This window comes from Heterocephalus glaber, unplaced genomic scaffold, assembly GCF_053883595.1.
Source record: "Heterocephalus glaber isolate CG9 unplaced genomic scaffold, H.glaber_assembly_v1.0 deba00000546, whole genome shotgun sequence".
Classification (NCBI taxonomy): Eukaryota; Metazoa; Chordata; class Mammalia; order Rodentia; family Bathyergidae; genus Heterocephalus; species Heterocephalus glaber.
In genome coordinates, this window is record NW_028258147.1 from 221,935 (window position 1) to 239,034 (window position 17,100).

Consider the following 17,100-nt stretch of genomic DNA (forward strand, 5'->3'; position numbering starts at 1 on the left):
GCCTGGGCGTGCTGCATGAGAGGGTTGGACGGTGAGCTGCGGGCAGTAAGGGGCCCTGAAGATCTGCACCGGGGTGATGCACCCAGGACTGGCGTAGGGGGGTTTTAGGGTAAGAGCCTGGACATCGGAGGCTGTGAGGGGGCCTTGGGATAGTCCAGAGAAGCAATGATAAGGCCCTGTGCTTTGAATATTTCAGGGGCCTGCTCAAATACCACCTCTATAGAACGCTTCCCTGACCTTGTATGGCAGAATTCATTGCTGCTGAGACCTTTGCACTGCTTCCTATTTCTGCACTCACTTATTGTATTATAATTTGTCAGGGACTCTGTCTCCTTCTCTGGGCAGGGAGCTCTTTGAAGGCCTTCATTGTCTTTCGACTTTTTCTGCTCCATGTCAACCCTGGTACATCAGTCAAGGGTGCTCAATAAAGCACTTGATAAGGGAATAGAAAAATAATGCCACACCAGTGGGGGGGGGCAGATATGAGACATTCTGGAGGCAGCATAAGCCTGAGGGTACAGCAGCATTCGGGTGGGAGAGGACTGAGTTTGCAGCCTGGGATGGCCCAGAAAGATGGGTGGAGGGAAAGGCTTTTATCAAAGTGGAAGCCTGGAGAAGTGCTGAAGACATTTTGGGGTTAGTGGGAAATACTGACCCACTCATAAAGATATAATATTCAAATAGCTCATGTGGAAAAACAGCTATTAGGCCATTCTCCTTGTGGACTCCTGCTTGAAATGAAATGCTCTCTCTCTCTTTCTGCTTGTTTCTTTTCAACCAGACATTTATACGAGTACCTTAAAAATAGCATTCTCAAACCACTGGCATTTGCAGATGGTTTTTTCTTCTTGGCCAACATGTCATTCTGGAGCATTCTGTTTTTCCCTTGCATGGCGGTCTCACCACATCTGGGCCCGAGGCCTGCTCTGTGGTCCTAAGCCAGCTTCCTGCACTAAGCCAGTTCTTCCCCAGGAAGCCCAGGAAGGCTGCCTGTACCTGGAAGCTCTCCTTCCTATGCTTCCTGGGCTCCTGGCCTCCACTGGGGCTCACTTTGTGGGGTTGGGCAGATCCTGCTCCCTCTCTGACAATATGAGACTAAAGAGAGACCTTTGAATAGGCTTAAATACTGTCCCGCCTGTGCCTCCAGAAAATGCTGCTTGGGGCCTGGTAGAATCTCAGGTTACTGCAACCCTTAGTTTGGGGCCCAGGTGGAATTAATCCTGCATCTCTGCTCTTCTCAGCCAGTTCTATCAGTGTGGATCTTTGCAAAGCCTGTCTCTTCCTCCCTCTTCCTTCCCTTCCTTATTTCCCTTCAGCCCCCACATTCCCTGGACCTTCTTCCTATATAATCAGCCATTCTCATAATTTTAAGATGAGTCCTTTTGCCTGCAGATGTCCTTCCACACATGTAGTATTGTTTGTTTGCATGTATTTTGACCTAATGTAAACAGTATTGTGTTATACACCTCATTTGATTTCTTACTTTCTCTACTTAGTGCCTTGTTTTTAAGATCCATTCTTGTTGCTGGGTGAACATCTGGTCTTTATTTTCAGTTATTTTTGTAAAGCTAGGTCACAGGGTAGCTTTTGCAGGGTTTCTAACCAAGAAAGATTCTCATTTAAATTCAGCCTTTTATTTAAATTCCAGACTTTTCTTCAGCCTAAAGGTAAATCACTCTCCTAATTCATTGGCCTGAGTCCCTAGTTTACCTTGTGCTATGGCTGGATCTTTCCTAGGAGAGAAAAGGAGGGTGTAGAGTAAGATATGAGCTGTGTGTCCTGAGGATGTTGACATCACTCGTCCCAAGCAGGCCCACTCTGGAACCTCCTCTGGGGAAGCTACAGCTTAAGGGCCTCTGGAGTTTCAAGGCTGTACTTTTGCCTTGAAATTGTCTCCCTTAGGTCCTTTTTCTGAATGTTCTGGTAAATGCCAGGGTGGGAGAATGGGGAGGGCCTAGGCCAGCTAGGAAATTGAGGGCCAGTGCTACCAAAGACTCCAGTGGAACCTCTCTGGGCCTCAGTTGCCCAACTATAGAAGGGTGGTATCTGGAAAATGACTTAGCATCCCCGTTGGCTGCCAAGGAGAGGCAGGATGGCAGAGAGATTAGCACTCAGCCCATCTCTGCCACTTTCTGTTTGGCTGACTTGGGGCCAGCCACTGTGCTCCCCTGCACCTCAATGTACTCATCTGTCAATTTGGGTGATACAGAGACTCTCCAGGGATGTGGCTGTAGCTCAGAGGTAGAGCACTTGTGTAGCATGTATGAGGCCCTGGGTCCTATCCTCAGCACTGCCAAAAAGAGGAAAAAGAAAAAAAATTCTCATAGGGCTATTGAGGGGTTGGGTAAAGCAATCCAAGTGATCAGTAAATGTGAGCTACTATTGTTATTATTTTTTCAGAAGTGGGCACATTTTCTTTCCTAATTCTGTCTTCTTCATGCATGGCCTCGGTGACAGACCTATGCACCATGCCCCTTTGTCAGAAGTGTCTCTGAGCCAGGCCTTTCTGCACCTGGGTCCTAACACTTAATTCATATGGCACTTTCTAGTGGCCCAGTAGTAAATCCTAGCTATCAGCATCCCTGTGACATAAGAGGAGAAGGGTCATCATAAGGAACTTCTTGACCTGCTTTCTTTCCTTCTGGTGAAGCACACTGGGCCCCAGAGGAAAGGCTGGGGTGGAGGTGGGAGGAGGCTTCTTTTGCTGAAGCTGCCTCTGAACTTGCCAGTGTCTGTGGTGTTAATGACTTCCTGTTCCATTCTCCATGAGTCTAACCTGGTCACGGTTTTCTTCCAGAGGACGTGGAGGATGAGTTAATAACGGAAGACATCATCCTGGCCCCAGCTCCATCAATGCTCAAGCTGCAGATAGTGTCAAAGCCAATTGACCTCTCAGCAGCCAAGGTAGGTGTTACCTCAGAAGTAGAAGGAGAATTCCATGTTAAATACCTGCTCAGGTGGGCTCCAGGATGTAGCTCAGTGGCACCGTGCCTGCCTGGCAAGTGCAAGGTCCTGAGTTTGATCCCAGGTACAAAACAAAAAAAAAGTGGTCATGTGGATGGCATGATTTTGGCATTTTTGGCCCAGTCCATCTCCTTGTAATCTCTTGGTCATTGTTGAATTGAAAATTTGGGTGTAATGTCAAAGAAAGCTCAGCCAAAGGACAGGAGAACCGTTCTGGTCCTGGCAACTTTCTTTCCCTCCCCAAGACTAAGGGGGTGAGAGAGGAGGGTGTATTCTCCTCATCCAAACACTTTTTTCTTTTTCTTCTTTTTTTTTGAGTCTTGCTCTGTAGTCCAGTCTGGCCTTGAACGTGTGATCCTCTGCCTCAGCCTTCTGTATGCTCAGGCATGTACCATTGTGCCTGGCAAGGACCCAGTTCTTTTTGTGGCTCAGAGCTGGTTCATCACATTCCTACCAGGCACTGTGCAAAGTGTGATGACAATGGGACTTTGGTCCCTGTGAGACTGGCTGTGCTCCTGCAGTGGCTCCTGTGCTGGACTTGGGCCCAGTGCAGCAAGGGAAGGACAGGGAGGTTAACAGGTGTTCAACATTACCCAGGTTTGCACCTGTAGCCCCCAAAGGGACCCATGGTCACAGGATGTAGGGAGGAGGTTCCTGGCCTTAGCAGCCTGTTCTCTAGGGGTGTCTGGGATTCTCCACTGCTCTCAGCTCCCAGGATGGCCTTGCTCTGCCCTTGCCCAGAGATTCCTGCAGGGTGGAGTGTCATTTCTGCTGTCCACCCCTGGCCTCTCAACCAGGATCCAGGAGAAAGCATGGAAACTCTTGTGGACATAGTCAGCCTCCTCTTTTCACCTAATGTGTATTTACTTGGCACACAGATCAACAAGTACAGGACTTTTCTAGAGGCTTTGTCCTTTCCTTCCCCTTCTCCCTCTTCTTTTTCCTTCTCCTTTCCTTTCCCCTTTTAACCCACATTCAAGGGGACCAAAATCTGGAGGCACTCACTCATTTTAGCCATTGTGGCCACAAGGCTGGGCTTCTTTATAAAGGGTATTCCTGTTAGCCCTAAAGATGGATCAGCAAAAGCATTCACAAAAGCATCCAGAAACAGTGAGGCTGGCAGAGAGAAGAAGGGGAAAGTAGAGCCCAGACTTCCAGGCTGTCCCCTGCACTGCACCTAGCCAGTTAGTTGTTAGTTTGTGGCTAGGATAATAGAGATGGAGTAGGGCCAGCAAATCCAAATCTCTGTAGTTCTAGGCTCTCAGGGGAATGCAGTTCAAACACAGGAATGACTGCATTTGGCACAAGAGGAGGAGCTGAGCTGTCAGATGAATTCACACCTCCAATGTGCCACTGGCCCACACTTTGATGACACAAACACTTCTGACATAGAGAGATTTCCTTATACTTAAGGAAAACAAAAAGAGAACTGATTCTGGTGGAGAGTAATGGGAAGCAGTAGGAAAGGCCTGACGTGAGAGGGAACCAAGGGAGGGGGCTACAGAAGAACCTGTTGGTCCTGGGGCTCACTTGAGGCTTCAGAGTCCCCGTGGATGTAAAATCATGGTGCAGAGAGGGCTGGCTCATGAAGTGGAGCACGGGGAGAGGTCCTGCCTCCCTGCCCGGGGGCTTGCTGGTGGGGAGGGCTTCACTGATCCTGGGGCCCTGAATGGTGGTGCGTGGGCTGATGGGAGATGAATAGTGAGGGCAATATCATCCGGAGGTCTAGAGAAGACAGCTCTGAGAAAATGGAGGGGCTGCTCTGAGGAGGCAGGGTATCTCAGCAGAGTTCATGGAGAGTCACTCACAGGTTGTGTCACAGAGGGAATTCTTTTTCTGTTAGGGGCTAAGCAGCATATTTTCAGTTTTGCTTGCCCTGGGTCTCTGTTGCAAATACTCTTTGTTGTTGTAATGTAGAAGCAGCCATAGACAATATATAAATAAATGGACATTGCCCTGTGCTGATAAAACTTTATTTAAAAAATAAGTAAGGGCTGGATTTCATTCATGGGTCCTTACTTGTCAGCCTTGTACCAGAACTCTGGGCCTCAAACCTGGCTGCAAAGTGAAATAACTCAATTTTTAAACTCCTGTTACTGGGGCTGGACATATAATAGCTTGATGCTAGCACTTGCCTAGCATGTGCAAAGTCCTGGATTAGCTCCTCTTAACATTGCAAAAAACCCAAAACATGAAACTAATGATACGGGAATCTCACTCTAAGGAATTGGAATTTAATTGGCCTGGCTGGTGACCTGAGTATCAGAATTATTTTTAAGAGCTCCCTAGGTGATTCTAATGTGAGGTCAGGTTTGAGAGCTTCTAGTCTCTCCTATGGAGGATCAGAGGACTGCTAAGATCCTTTGGAAAACTAAAGTCTCACGTTTCAAGGTCTGCATAAGGAACCTACAAAATTTTGGCTCTTGTTAGCCCAGACTGGTTTGGTTTTCAGACGTTCCAGAGGTAAGGCCTTCAAATCTTCAAGATTTCTCTTCTTCAGATATAATAATCATGGGCTTTCAGATAAAAAGTAAAGAGATGACCCTGCCAGAAAACACACTGCCCTGCTACAACTCAAGACCAAACCCTGAAGGGATGTGCATGCCGAGCGTGGTACTGTTGTTTGCTTTGAAAACAACCAATAACATGCTCTTCTTTCCACAGGAAATCAAGACCCTTCTGTTTGGTTCTACCTTTTGCTGCTTCAATGAGGAATGGAGGCTTCAGAGCTTTTCCTTTAGTGACATACCCTCATTGAGATACGGCATCGTGCAGAGCAAGGCAGGTTGCCTGTGTGCTTGGAGGTGGGGTGCCCGCTCACTGTGGCTCTCCAGGGCTGGCCAGCCTCATGTTTGCTGAGTCAAGGGGCAGACTTTCTTTGTGTGGCTGGGGATGGAGACCCTCTGCTTTGGGGACATTCTGTTGGAACACCCACTTGCTGTAGGTGCTGCATGTGTAGGATGCCTGGCTAGGGGGAACAGAAGGCAGCTCCTAGTGTGCTTAGGGCGCTGGAGGGGCCCTCAGGCTGAGCCTTGAGAAGGGCCCAGATTGTGTAGGTAAAGCAGGAGAAGGAGCATGCTAGGCAGGCACTGGGGAGGCTGGGAGAAGTCTAGAGGCTACAGGGGAAGGCTGAGGTGTCAGTGTACAGTGAAGAGGGTGGAAGAGAAGCAAGAAAGACAAGCAGAGGTGGCAGGCTTTGCACATGGCTTGGGCATAGTTCCCAAGACACATGCGGGAAGGCCCAAAGATACTCTACCCCTGGGTCCAAGGATCACCCCATGGCACAGGGCAGCTCAAGCACTTTCCATTCCTTGGGCTCCCCGGCCTCCTCCTACCTCATGCTGCCCAAGGAATAGCACCAAGACACTGGCTTCAGCCACTGCTTCACATGGCCACGCTCAGCCCCTCTCCCTGCACCCTACTTCAGGGGCACCTCTGGCCTGCTAGACTGGAGTTGGTGCTGTTCAGCTCCACTGATGTTTGCTGATGTGTCCTAGGGACCAGGCCCTCTGCCAAGCCTGTTATGTGCAGGGATGGGCTCTTCCAGGATCTCTTGTGTTACAGTGTGAGAGCGGACAAAGACATACCTAGTGCGGTGCTGAGGTGGCCCCCAGGGCGGTTAGGAGAGAGCTCCCACAGCAGATGCTGCTGAACGGGTTCACTGCCAGCTGAGAGTCAGAGAAGGCTTCCTGGAGAAGGCCGGTAGGATGGGTGTCGGGGCTGGGTACATGATTGATACTCAGCCTGTACACACTGAAACATTTCCCTATGGTGGGATCTGTGCTATTGTTGCTGGCTTTACATGTGACTGGTTGTGAGTAGTCACTTTCCTCCCATGAGGCCTTGCAGACTCACCCCTTCCTTTAGGGATGGGCACTGGGGCCTTGTCACCCCTTCCTTCTTCATGACTCAGGGCCAATGTACTGTAGATAGTCACTATGCCAAGACCCCATTGGTGAAGAAGTAGCGCAGCAGGGCTTGTGCCCTGTAACCTGGGACTAAGGCTCTGTCCCACCCTTGGCGCTGGTGCTGACACGAGTTGCTCTCTGCAGGGTGGCCCCTGTGGGGTGCTGGCGGCCATCCAAGGCTGTGTGCTGCAGAAGCTCCTGTTTGGAGGCGAGAGTGGAGCCAACTGTGCTGTGTAAGTCCATGCTAGCTCTGCTAGTACGCGCCTTTCCAGAGGCAGCTGCGGAGTGTCCAGAACAAACAAGCAGGGAAGTGTGTGTGTTCCCTGATGTTTCCCATCTCCTGGAGGTCAAGATGGGAGAGGTCACAGCGCCAGCCATCAGGGCCAGTGCTGACCTGTGCACAGTGGAAACACCTACCTTCCTTTCTGGGAACAGGGAGGGCTGGTGGGCACTGTAGTCTTAGTTAACGGCTGCCGGAAGCATCGAAACTGAGCCCACTGCCCTGTCAGAAGGCTGCATAGCAGCTGTGATGCCTTCCACACCCATGTTGGCCTGCTGAGCCTCTGGCCCAGGATAGGTCTCCCCTCCTTTCCACATTAGTGCCCCTCTGCCAACAAGCCTGAACCCTGCATTCCAGCACATTGCTTCCTCTCCAGGCAGCCACGTATTTTCCACTTCACACCTTAAGTGTCTGTGGGCAGCGCATGCTCCTACAACGTCTCTGTGAAGAGAGCAGGGAAGCAGGAAAAATCAGATACATTCTCTCCTTCCCAGAGACGCTCTGAGAGGTCCGGCGACCCAGAGAAAGATGTAACCCCAGTGTGGTTGGTGCCAAGATAAAATGTGGGGAGGTGCTGCAGGCCAGCAAGGCCTTCCCAAGGAGGCAGGCTTCTTTCTTTTTCCTCCTTGCATGCCCATGTACCCAGTCATCCTTAGAGCTATAGAACCTCTGGCACTCGTTTTTTTCTTTTTAGTTGAAATATTACAAAAATTGCATATCCATGAACACATCACCCAGGACAAGAGAGAAAATATTCCCAGAACTTAGGAGAGTCCCTTGCTTGTCCCCTTTCCTAAAGTTATAGCTAAACAGGTTCTAAATCCATAGCTGAGTTTTGCCAGTTCCTGAACTTTATTAAAAGGCACTTACTTGTTGTTTAAAATTAGTATTTTGAAACCTTTAAAATATGCCCAGATGTCGTTAAGACAGCAAGGCCAGCTCAGTATGGAGATGCTATTCTCTGGAAATAGGACAGGGATGGGGGTGGTACCAGCCAAGCTTGGTTTTCAATAGGACACTTCCTAGTGTACATGATTTTGCTTTAGACAGGATCTGAGCAAAGGTAGTTTTTCCTTTTTGGCATGATTTTTAAAATCGTTTTATAAGATAATAATCAGGTTATGGATAGACCAAAAGATGCTCCCCATAAGACCAGCAGGGTGACATTTCCGTACCTCAATCTCACCTTGTCCTCTCTTGTTGCTTTGCTTCCTGCCCTGGGTCTGTCCAGGGTCACTTTCTTCTATTCAGGGTCACACCTCCGCATCCTCTGGAAGGCTGGCCCGGGGTAGTGATAGAGGTTTGACTTTAATGTTGCGGGCAGAGACCCCGCCCTTGACTCCTGGTGAGGCCAGCACGCTTGGTGCCCAGGAGCACTCTTGACGGAGTGGCGCGTGCTAGGTGAAGAGCCCCTGGCTGCCCTCAGAGGGTGCACAGACTCTGACCACATAAACGTCTCCCTCCCTCCCTCCCTTCGTAACATGCATGCACAAGAAGCATGCAGGGTGTGCGTTCCTGGGTGCTTGGCATGCCTATGGGGCTGAACAAGACAGATGTGGCAGTTATGACTGAACAGGACAGGGGGTGACATGCAGACTGCCAAGGGTTCACCCACACCCAGCCATGAAGGCCATCGAGGGCAGGCTTCCTGGAGAGGGCATTTTAACCTCACTGCTATCCAAAGAAGGAACAGAGCCCTGATTCCCCTTCATGCACATCTTTGCACACACTTGTTCCTCCCATATTCTTTTTCCTCTTCCCAGATAATACCCTCAGAGTCTGCCTAATGATAGCTCCTCTTAGCACACATCTTCATGGAGCCCTTCCCTCATTTCCCAGGGAAGATACACCTGGCCCTGCCTCTCCCCGCCATGCTGCACTTGTTCTTCAGTGGACTCATGTCCATGTCTGCCCCTCTCCCTACAGAACACAAGCTCCATGAGAAAAGGTCCTTTCCAGGATGCCTGTTCCACAGCCATGTTGCTGGCAGCCAGCTGGATCCTTGGTCCACTGGAGAGGCCCTCAGAATTTTTGTTGAATGAATGTATGGACAAATGAATGAGCTATCCAGACAAACAAGGAGGGGAGATAGAATAGTATTCTAGTAAAGAGAACAAAATGTGCAGAGGCCTGAGGGCAGGGGGGAGAGTGGAGTGGTGCTAGGGGTGGCCAAGGCTGCATTTGGAGGGGCAGGTGTGACCTGGGGCCTGGAGGTGAGGTACGGCCAGGCTACCAGAAGGGCCTCAGGCCTTTCAGGACCACCAGCTCCTCTGAGCAAGCTTGGCCCTTATGAGAGATGTCTCGTAACTCATTTTAGCCCACAGCTGAAGAATTGCTTTTGAACTTCAGCTTTGGACTTTTGTGGAAAGTTGTGGATGGTTTCCCAACAATCAGGATGTAGTGTTTACATTGTTTCCATTAAGGGCTGATCCTGCCAGGAGCACAAGGCTGGCCTGGCTCCTTATTACCTACCAGGCCACCCTACTAACGGATATAAGGGGCTTTTACATCCCTGTGTAGTCAGCTTTTTGTCACTGTGACCAAATACCTGAGAATATTGATTTACAGGAAGAAAGGTTTATTTTGGCTCATGTTTTCAGAGATTTCAGTCCATGGTTGGTTGGTTCCATTGCCACGGAGGAAAGGTGTGACAGGAAGGCTGCTCACCTCACAACAGACTGGAAGTGGAGGGAGGGGAAAGGGCTAGTGAGAAAGGGGCTGGCACCATGGCAGAGCTGAGACTGGCACCTGACACCCTGTTTGTCACACCATGCTGCTGGGCCTTAGATGGTTGTGTGTTTGAAAGAGCCATTCACTGGGCACCCTCTGAACTCTCACCCTCTAGACTGAGGGCAGCTCTGTTTAGAAACAGCTCCCCTTCAGAGCCACTTCTTTGCCCTAATTTAGAAAAGTTTGGCACAAAAGAGTACAGAGATATGAGCAAAGGGCACATACAGCTGGAGTGGGTGTGCACGGACCACTTCCACCCAGCTCCTCAGTGTCTGTGGACTGACCTGAACATCATTTACGTCGATGGGTTGGGTTGTGAGTGCTTCTGCGCAGACCATGGGCACTGGGTTGCTATGAGACTGCAGCACTCCTTTTGGCTCTGAAATTCCAAGGTTTCAGAAATGATCTGGCTTTTTAAAACAGGAGGCGCAGTCCCCTGTTGTCTGCAGGAACACCTCAATGCCCTGCTGCCAGCCAGCCTGTCACGCCACACATCTGCAGCTCACAGCCCCAGGCTGGCCTTTTCTTTCCTGCACATGGAATCTAGGGGCCTGGGCCAGGGGATGTGTTCTGTGAAAGCAGAGTGCAGGATGCAGTGCAGGGAAGTTGTGCTGAAATGAAGGCTGCTTGGCAGGGGCAGTGTTTTTTCTGCAAGACTGTCTGGCTTCATTAGTACTCATTCCATCAGGCAGGCAGCCTGCCTCTCTTCCATTGGCCTGGCAGGGCCAGGAGTCAGGCCACAGTGTTTTTCCACTTGAGGAGGGCTTATGCCCTTGGCTATTGGACAGAGCAGAGGAGCTCTTATTCTCCCTGTAGGCGAACAGAGCCCTAGGTCAGGAAGGGCCCTCAGGGGCTGGCTGGATGGGCACAGGGAAGATCAGAGGTGGTATCCTGTTACCCCCCCCTTCCCTTCTGAAATTGGGGTACTCAAAACTCAGTGGAGAGGCTGTATTGCGATACAGTGCTGAGAGCAGAAGCACCTGTTTGCTCTGAATCACTTGGGCAAATGCAGGATGTAATATTCCCCGCCCTCCCCCTCCCTGGACACTTTTCCTTGGAGGAATTGGACTCTTAGAGAAACTTCTCCTGTTCTAAGAGCCTGGCCAGGTGCCCGAGTCTTGTCTGACCCTAGGCAATATGGAACCTTCACAGTCACTGAGGGGCCACTGGTGAAGGCTGCTGCTGAAGCATTTGGTGAAGGCAGAGCCTGGGTGATTCTTTCCTCCTTCCTCTGTTGTCTCTGTGGGACAAGCATGCAGTCACATTTGTGCACACCGCCCTGTCACCTCTGAGGCAGGTGAAAGGACAGAATGGCCAGTCTGGAATGAGGGCAAGGGGCATCTGACTCAGCACCTGTATTCACAGGAGGGAAGCAAAGACCAGGGAGGACACAGGGCTCCCCCAAGCCTGTGAGTCGGGAGAGGGGCCAGGCTTCTCAACTGCCTGACCATTGCACTTTCTCAGCCGCTCTGTATCCTCTGAAAACACATCTCTGGAAGATGGAGGTCCAGGGAGGGGTGGGAAGACTGGGGAGTTGCTACACAGAAACGGCTGGAGAGATGCAGAGTCTGCAACTCAGTCCACTTGATCTTGTCACACAGTGCTGGAAAGATGGACTCAGGGGCAAAGGGACTTTGGTTCCTAAAACTGAGTGCCCTAGAGAGTTGGTTCTACTTCCCCATGCTCTCCTTCCTTCCTCAATGTTTTTTTCCCAGTTTTTACTTTCTCAGTGTGACCTTGGATAAATTGTATCCATGCCTCGGTTTCCCCACTTAAACAGTATAATAGTGTCTTCCTCATGGCATTGTTTTCACAATGTGATAAAATGATACATATAAAGTGCTTATCACCAGTGCCTCACACGTGATCAGTACTCATCACAAATAGGCTTTTTAAAGCTTATTGGTCATACACTGAGAGGTTTCCAACCAAGGCGTTCCTGCTTCTGTAGGTGGTAGAGCATGGTGTTTGGTAGGGTACTCTCTCCCCATGTATGCAGATTTTCCAACACAGGCGCCCTAAACAGGGTACACAATCTAGGCATCCTCCTGGTGGTAGAGGTTTCAATCGGGGAGCGCTGTGGGGAGACACCCTTCTACCCTGCACACACAGGTTCTGTTTTGGAGCCTGGAGGTGGTCAGAAGTAGAAAGGCAGGTGGGGAGGCCTGGCTGTAACAGCTCAGGTGAGGATGGGGGCGGAGGAGCATGGGTGTAGGAAGCAGGTTGTCCAGTGCATGGGACATGGCCATCTCTTGGAGGGGGGCAGGGCATGGAACAGGGGCTGTGGGGGTGACAGAGACTTACTTGTGGATTCTGAATCCCGAGATAAACACCCTGTCCTTTCTCCTTCATCTAACAAGCTCTGCATTCCAGGCCCCCATAGTCCTTGGCATGGCCTCTCCTGAAACCTTGAGCGATGTTTTCCTAGTTAGTGGTATCCCAGGTCAAGGCTCCCAAAAGCTTGCGTTGTTTGGTTGGGCAATAGGATGGTAACCATTTCCTCTGAAGAGCAGGATGGCTTCCTGAGCCTGGAGAGGGTCAGGCAGTGTGCTGGTTTGTTTTCTTAAGAACTTTGAGTGCTTGCTTCTTGTCTCATTGAGTCGGAAGGTACCAGTTTCACACCAGATGTTGGGAGCGCCTTTCTGAGGACTGGAGGTTTCCACAAAGACAGTAGTGATAGGAGCCACTGATTGGACATTGACTGCATGCCAGGCCCAGGCCACGGGCCTAACAAACATCATCTCGTGACAAGCTTCCAATGCCAGTTTCTGGATGGGGAAACTGAGGGACCTTTTATTTTAAAGTAGTGGGACCACAACAGCCTGGGTGTAGATCCCTGGCTGTATGTTCATCCCTGGGCTGTGAGCACTTGCTCCTCACCATGGTGGCTGTATCCTGGTCTCCCTCTTCCTTTCTCCTGCCATGGAAGGAAGGATAAGTTCCAGTATTTGGGTGTGCGTGCATGTTTGCGTTTGTGTGTGCGTGCATGCGTGTGTGTGTGTGTGTGTGTGTGTGTGTGTGTTCTTCATTTGTTTGTTTTGTTTTTTGCCTTTTTGGGTTTTTTGAGACAAAGTCTTGCTGTGTAGCCAAAGCTAACCCTCAACACAAGATCCTCCTACCTCAGCCTCCCAAGTGCTGTGATGACAGACGTGCACCACTGTACCCCCAGAGAGCTTTCTTTCTCCCTTACACGTCTCAGAATGGATCCAGGCGAACTGGAATCCTCTGCGTTCCTTGGACCCCCAGCAGGATCTTCATCAAGCCCTTTTGTCTGTAAAGAGAAAAGACTCACTCAGTCTAGCTTTGAAAATTAGAAAAAAAATTCACAGAATGCAGGGGAAGGCAAGAAGTGCAGCTCTAAGGAGCCCTGGAAATGTCACACGGAAAGAAACATCTATATTTGGCAGTTTCCCTTCCTCCCTGTCATTCTCTCCATATACCCAGAACCTCTTACTCACCATTTTTATTGCAAGACAGCTCTCTGCCACTTTTGATAGTGCTGCCTGCCTGCGCTTCTTAAAATTCTTTTCTTCCTTGACTGTGTCTCTGCCTGCTGTCCTCATCCTGCTCTCTTTTCGACCCTGATACCTCGGAGGTCTGCAGGCTCCCCCTGGGCTAGCTGCTGCTCTGCGCTTTCCCATCCTCTCTCTGGGCAATCTTTGCCCAGCCCCAGCCCTCTCCTGTGATTCCCATGGGTCCTGTGGCCTCCCTATGTGCACCTCAAGCTCTGAGTCTGAGGTGCAGCTCTTCATCCCCACCCCAGCTGCCTCCTGCAGCCACACACTCCTTGACTCAATTGGTGACACCACCACGTGCCCCCAAAAGGCCCGGGGGTCATCCTTGAGTCCTTTTTCCTCTGCCCACGCTCCGTATCTGCATCTGAGTACCCAGCCAGCCAAGCTGCTGTCCCCTCACACCCTGTAGTGGTGGCAGCAAGGTACACCTGCCTAAGCTGTTGCCTCCAGGGCCTGGATGTCAGGACTGGTTGAGGCTGTGCCTGGAATGATGGCAGTTTCAGGGCATACCAGGCTCCACCTTGGGGACTCTCAGGAGTCTATCACCCTTGTCAGCACGCTTCCAGCCTGCCAAGCCTCCAGCGTCCCCTTCCTCTGGTGGGTGGCCTCCTCCATGCTTCCCTGAGTCTCCTCCCTTGGCCTCCTCAGGAGAGTGCTTTCTTCTTCAGGCTCGGCCATGGAGTCCCTGGCTGCAGGTGACCTCCTGAGGGCCAAGGGAGAAGGTGGGCTACCTGAACACACTCCAAGGGACTGTGTCTTCCCTGCTGAGGGTCCCCACAAGTGTAAATGTGTTTCCTTTCTTGTCCGCAGGCAGCTGCAGCCTTCAGATGCCCTTCGCACCCGCTGCCTGGCCCTGGCCATTGCAGATATCCTCTGGCGGGCTGGGAGCCGAAAGCGAGCTGTGGTCACCCTGTAAGTGGTTCCAAGGGCCCTGTCACCACTGCTTAGCCTCTGCTGGCACAGCTGCTGGTGCACTGGCTGTGGGCTCTTCTGACTTTAGCTACAAGGGCTGCGTGTGCCAGGCAGCCCAGGCTAGGAGAGAGGCGGTGCTGGGACCTGGGTTCCAGCTCTCCTCTTGGAAGATGTGTTCCTGTCTGTCCTGTCCTGCCCCCAGAGTAACCCCAGGGAACCCTCTGAGAACGCTTTGATGCTCAGGTGTACCCTTTAACGTGTTGTACTGCTCCACCACCCCACCCCACCCTCACAGCATGCTCACAACTGCCCTGTCTCCTGGATCCCCATTCCATGCAGAGGGGGAAGCAACTGGGGTGCAGCCAGCCCTGCATTCTGTCTCCCTGACCCTCACCTCCTTCCTGCCCCATGGTGCTCCATGCTCATGGTGCTCTGAGGAGCATCCCTTTTTCCCAGCCATGTGGCTGAGCCTTAGTGGAGGAGGTAACTTTATGGCTAACATTCTGGGGGACCCATGGGTCACTGCAGCAGATTGCCCAAGAGGAGCGGCTCTCTGAGGCCTGCATGTTTTTTTCAGTCCTGGGGATTGAATCCAGAGCCTTTGCATTAAGCTGCATCCCTACCCCTCCACTTTTAAAAAACAATTTGAGACTGGGTCCCCTGGAGTCACTAAGTGAGGCCAGTTCTGGAAGCCATTGCTTAGTGCTTGTGGTGTTGGCCAACTGCCTGATCTATTCACCTGTCTAGAAAGTGAGGATGATAATGATTATTTAATGAGGTGATTGTGAGGACTAAATGAGTCAATATAAATAAATGATATGTAATAAATGTAATACTGTTACTTAGCTTGAATCATTCATTAATATAAATAGATGATAAATAATAAATGTGTTTAGGATGGCATCGGTCACATACTTATTAACCCTAGCCCTTAGGGTGGACACAGCCTAAGAGCAGATGGGGCAGGAATTGAGTTTCTCTTTGTTTTGAAGATTAAGAAATAAAAGCTCAGAGAGGGAAGGAGGCTGGTCCAAGGCCACTCAGCAGCTAGTGGCTCAGCAGGTCCCAAACCCAGGCCCTACTCCTAGTCTGTGCCACAATGGGCTGCACACCCAGAAAAGCCATGGGAGGAGTCACAGTGGGGAGGATTCAGAGAACTGGGGCCCCGACCCCTCCATCTGTGAAAATGATGCTGAGCCAGTGCTCCCTTGTCTGGACGTACATTTGCCAGTGTGGGTAAAAGTCAGACGTCTTCCTACTGCCAGGTCTTGGGTTTGCTTGTTCCAAGCTCACCCTCTTCGTTGTGTTTTCCATTCTTTTTTTCCTGCTAGTGAGTTTTCTAGACCCAGGCTTCAGATGACTTCAAAGCAGGGGAAACAAGAAACCCTTGGCTCCATGCTTTCCTCTGGAGCCACCTTTTTATTTGTCCTTTCATGACACATGTGGTTTTACCCTGGCTGGAGGGCAAGGCTTTTCTCCTGGCAGAGGATTCATGCACCTTCTTTTCCTTTTTAGGGCTTCTGGAACACAGCAGTTCAGTCCAACAGGGAAATACAAAGCAGATGGAGTCTTAGAAACAGTACGGCTTTCTGGAAAATTATCATGCAAGCTTTGGCTTTGTTTGGGCACTGTCTCCTTTCATATAAGTAAATCCACCCCCAGCCGGGATGGGCCACCCTCCCTGCAGCCCAGGCCTGCAGTCCTCTCCCTGGGGTTGCAGAGGGGGCAGAGGTGGGTGGCTTTGGAGCTGGACTTCTGCCAGGGCTGCTTTGTGCTCCAAAGGCCCAGCAGCTCTTCGTCTCCTTGAGGATGACAGGGCTGAGCTTCTCCAGCAGTCTATGAGATGCCCTTGGCTTAGTCCCAGCCTTTAGCATCTTCTCTAGGATTCTTAAGGGAGGGTGGGTGGGCAAGAAGGGAGGAGAGGAGTTTAGAGAGTGGGGAAGGACTTTGATAGCCTGGGCTCCAGCCATAGTCAGACCTGGTAATACAAAAGGAGAAATGGACATTTCTATATTTTTGAAAATGTAGATGCAGTGGAGTTTTCAAAACTTTCCACCTCTTCACTGAGAATTGTTTTAACCATTTTGATTTATTTGTCGTAGGTTGGGGAGTGTGTGACCTCGGGCCATTAATTAATGGCATTGCTTGGTTGATTTTTTTTTTTTATTCAAAAGTATTTTTTTCTTGACCTGCCTGAGAAAGCACAGGGAACCTGATCTGCCGCTTCTCATTAGCTCAGGACTGTTCTCATTAGCTCAGTGGCGCTTTGACCCAGCCTAGCTCGTGTGATTCGGACATGGTGCCAGCTGCCTCCAGCCCCTTCTCAGACATGGTGACTCTCCATGGGGTACAGCCCTCTGGTATGGCCATGCAGGATGCAGGATTCTACGCCTTAGTCACATGATGTGGGACTCCTGGGGGCTCTCAGGTGGGCCTAGGGCTGCTGCAGGGCAGGCTGAGCTAAGCTGTTTCAGGTGTGAGGTGGTACTTAGTGCCTCTGCTCCACACAATCTGTGCTCTGCCCAGGGACATTGTCAGTGGGGTTCAGGCTGCAGGGGCTCACCACGTGGGATGCAGTCCCGGATCCCGGGCATGGCAGCTCACTCAGCGTGTGTCTTTTCTCAGCTCATGCTCCACAGTGTGACGTGCTATGAGGAGCTGGTGACTTTTCTCCAACACACTGTGCATCAGGTATGAACAATGATTTATTTTTCTGCCCTATGCATTGTTAAGCTTTCTCATTTCATCATGCAAGAGACAATGGTGGGCTAGAGTTGTCCTCCCTGTCATC

General features: G+C 50.8%; 1 protein-coding gene across 6 annotated transcripts in view; it reads left to right on the forward strand.

Moving 5' to 3' along the window:
• Mindy4 (MINDY lysine 48 deubiquitinase 4) overlaps positions 1-17,100 on the forward strand; it is a 116,504-nt gene that overhangs the window by 63,143 nt on the left and 36,261 nt on the right. For all 6 annotated transcript variants that reach the window (XM_004856284.3, XM_021237565.2, XM_004856286.3 and 3 more), the window contains exons 7-12: positions 2,798-2,904; positions 5,629-5,745; positions 7,017-7,105; positions 14,208-14,309; positions 15,825-15,888; positions 16,935-17,000. In XM_004856284.3, the coding sequence (XP_004856341.1) occupies positions 2,798-2,904; positions 5,629-5,745; positions 7,017-7,105; positions 14,208-14,309; positions 15,825-15,888; positions 16,935-17,000 (545 nt within the window). The remainder of the gene's footprint in view (positions 1-2,797; positions 2,905-5,628; positions 5,746-7,016; positions 7,106-14,207; positions 14,310-15,824; positions 15,889-16,934; positions 17,001-17,100) is intronic.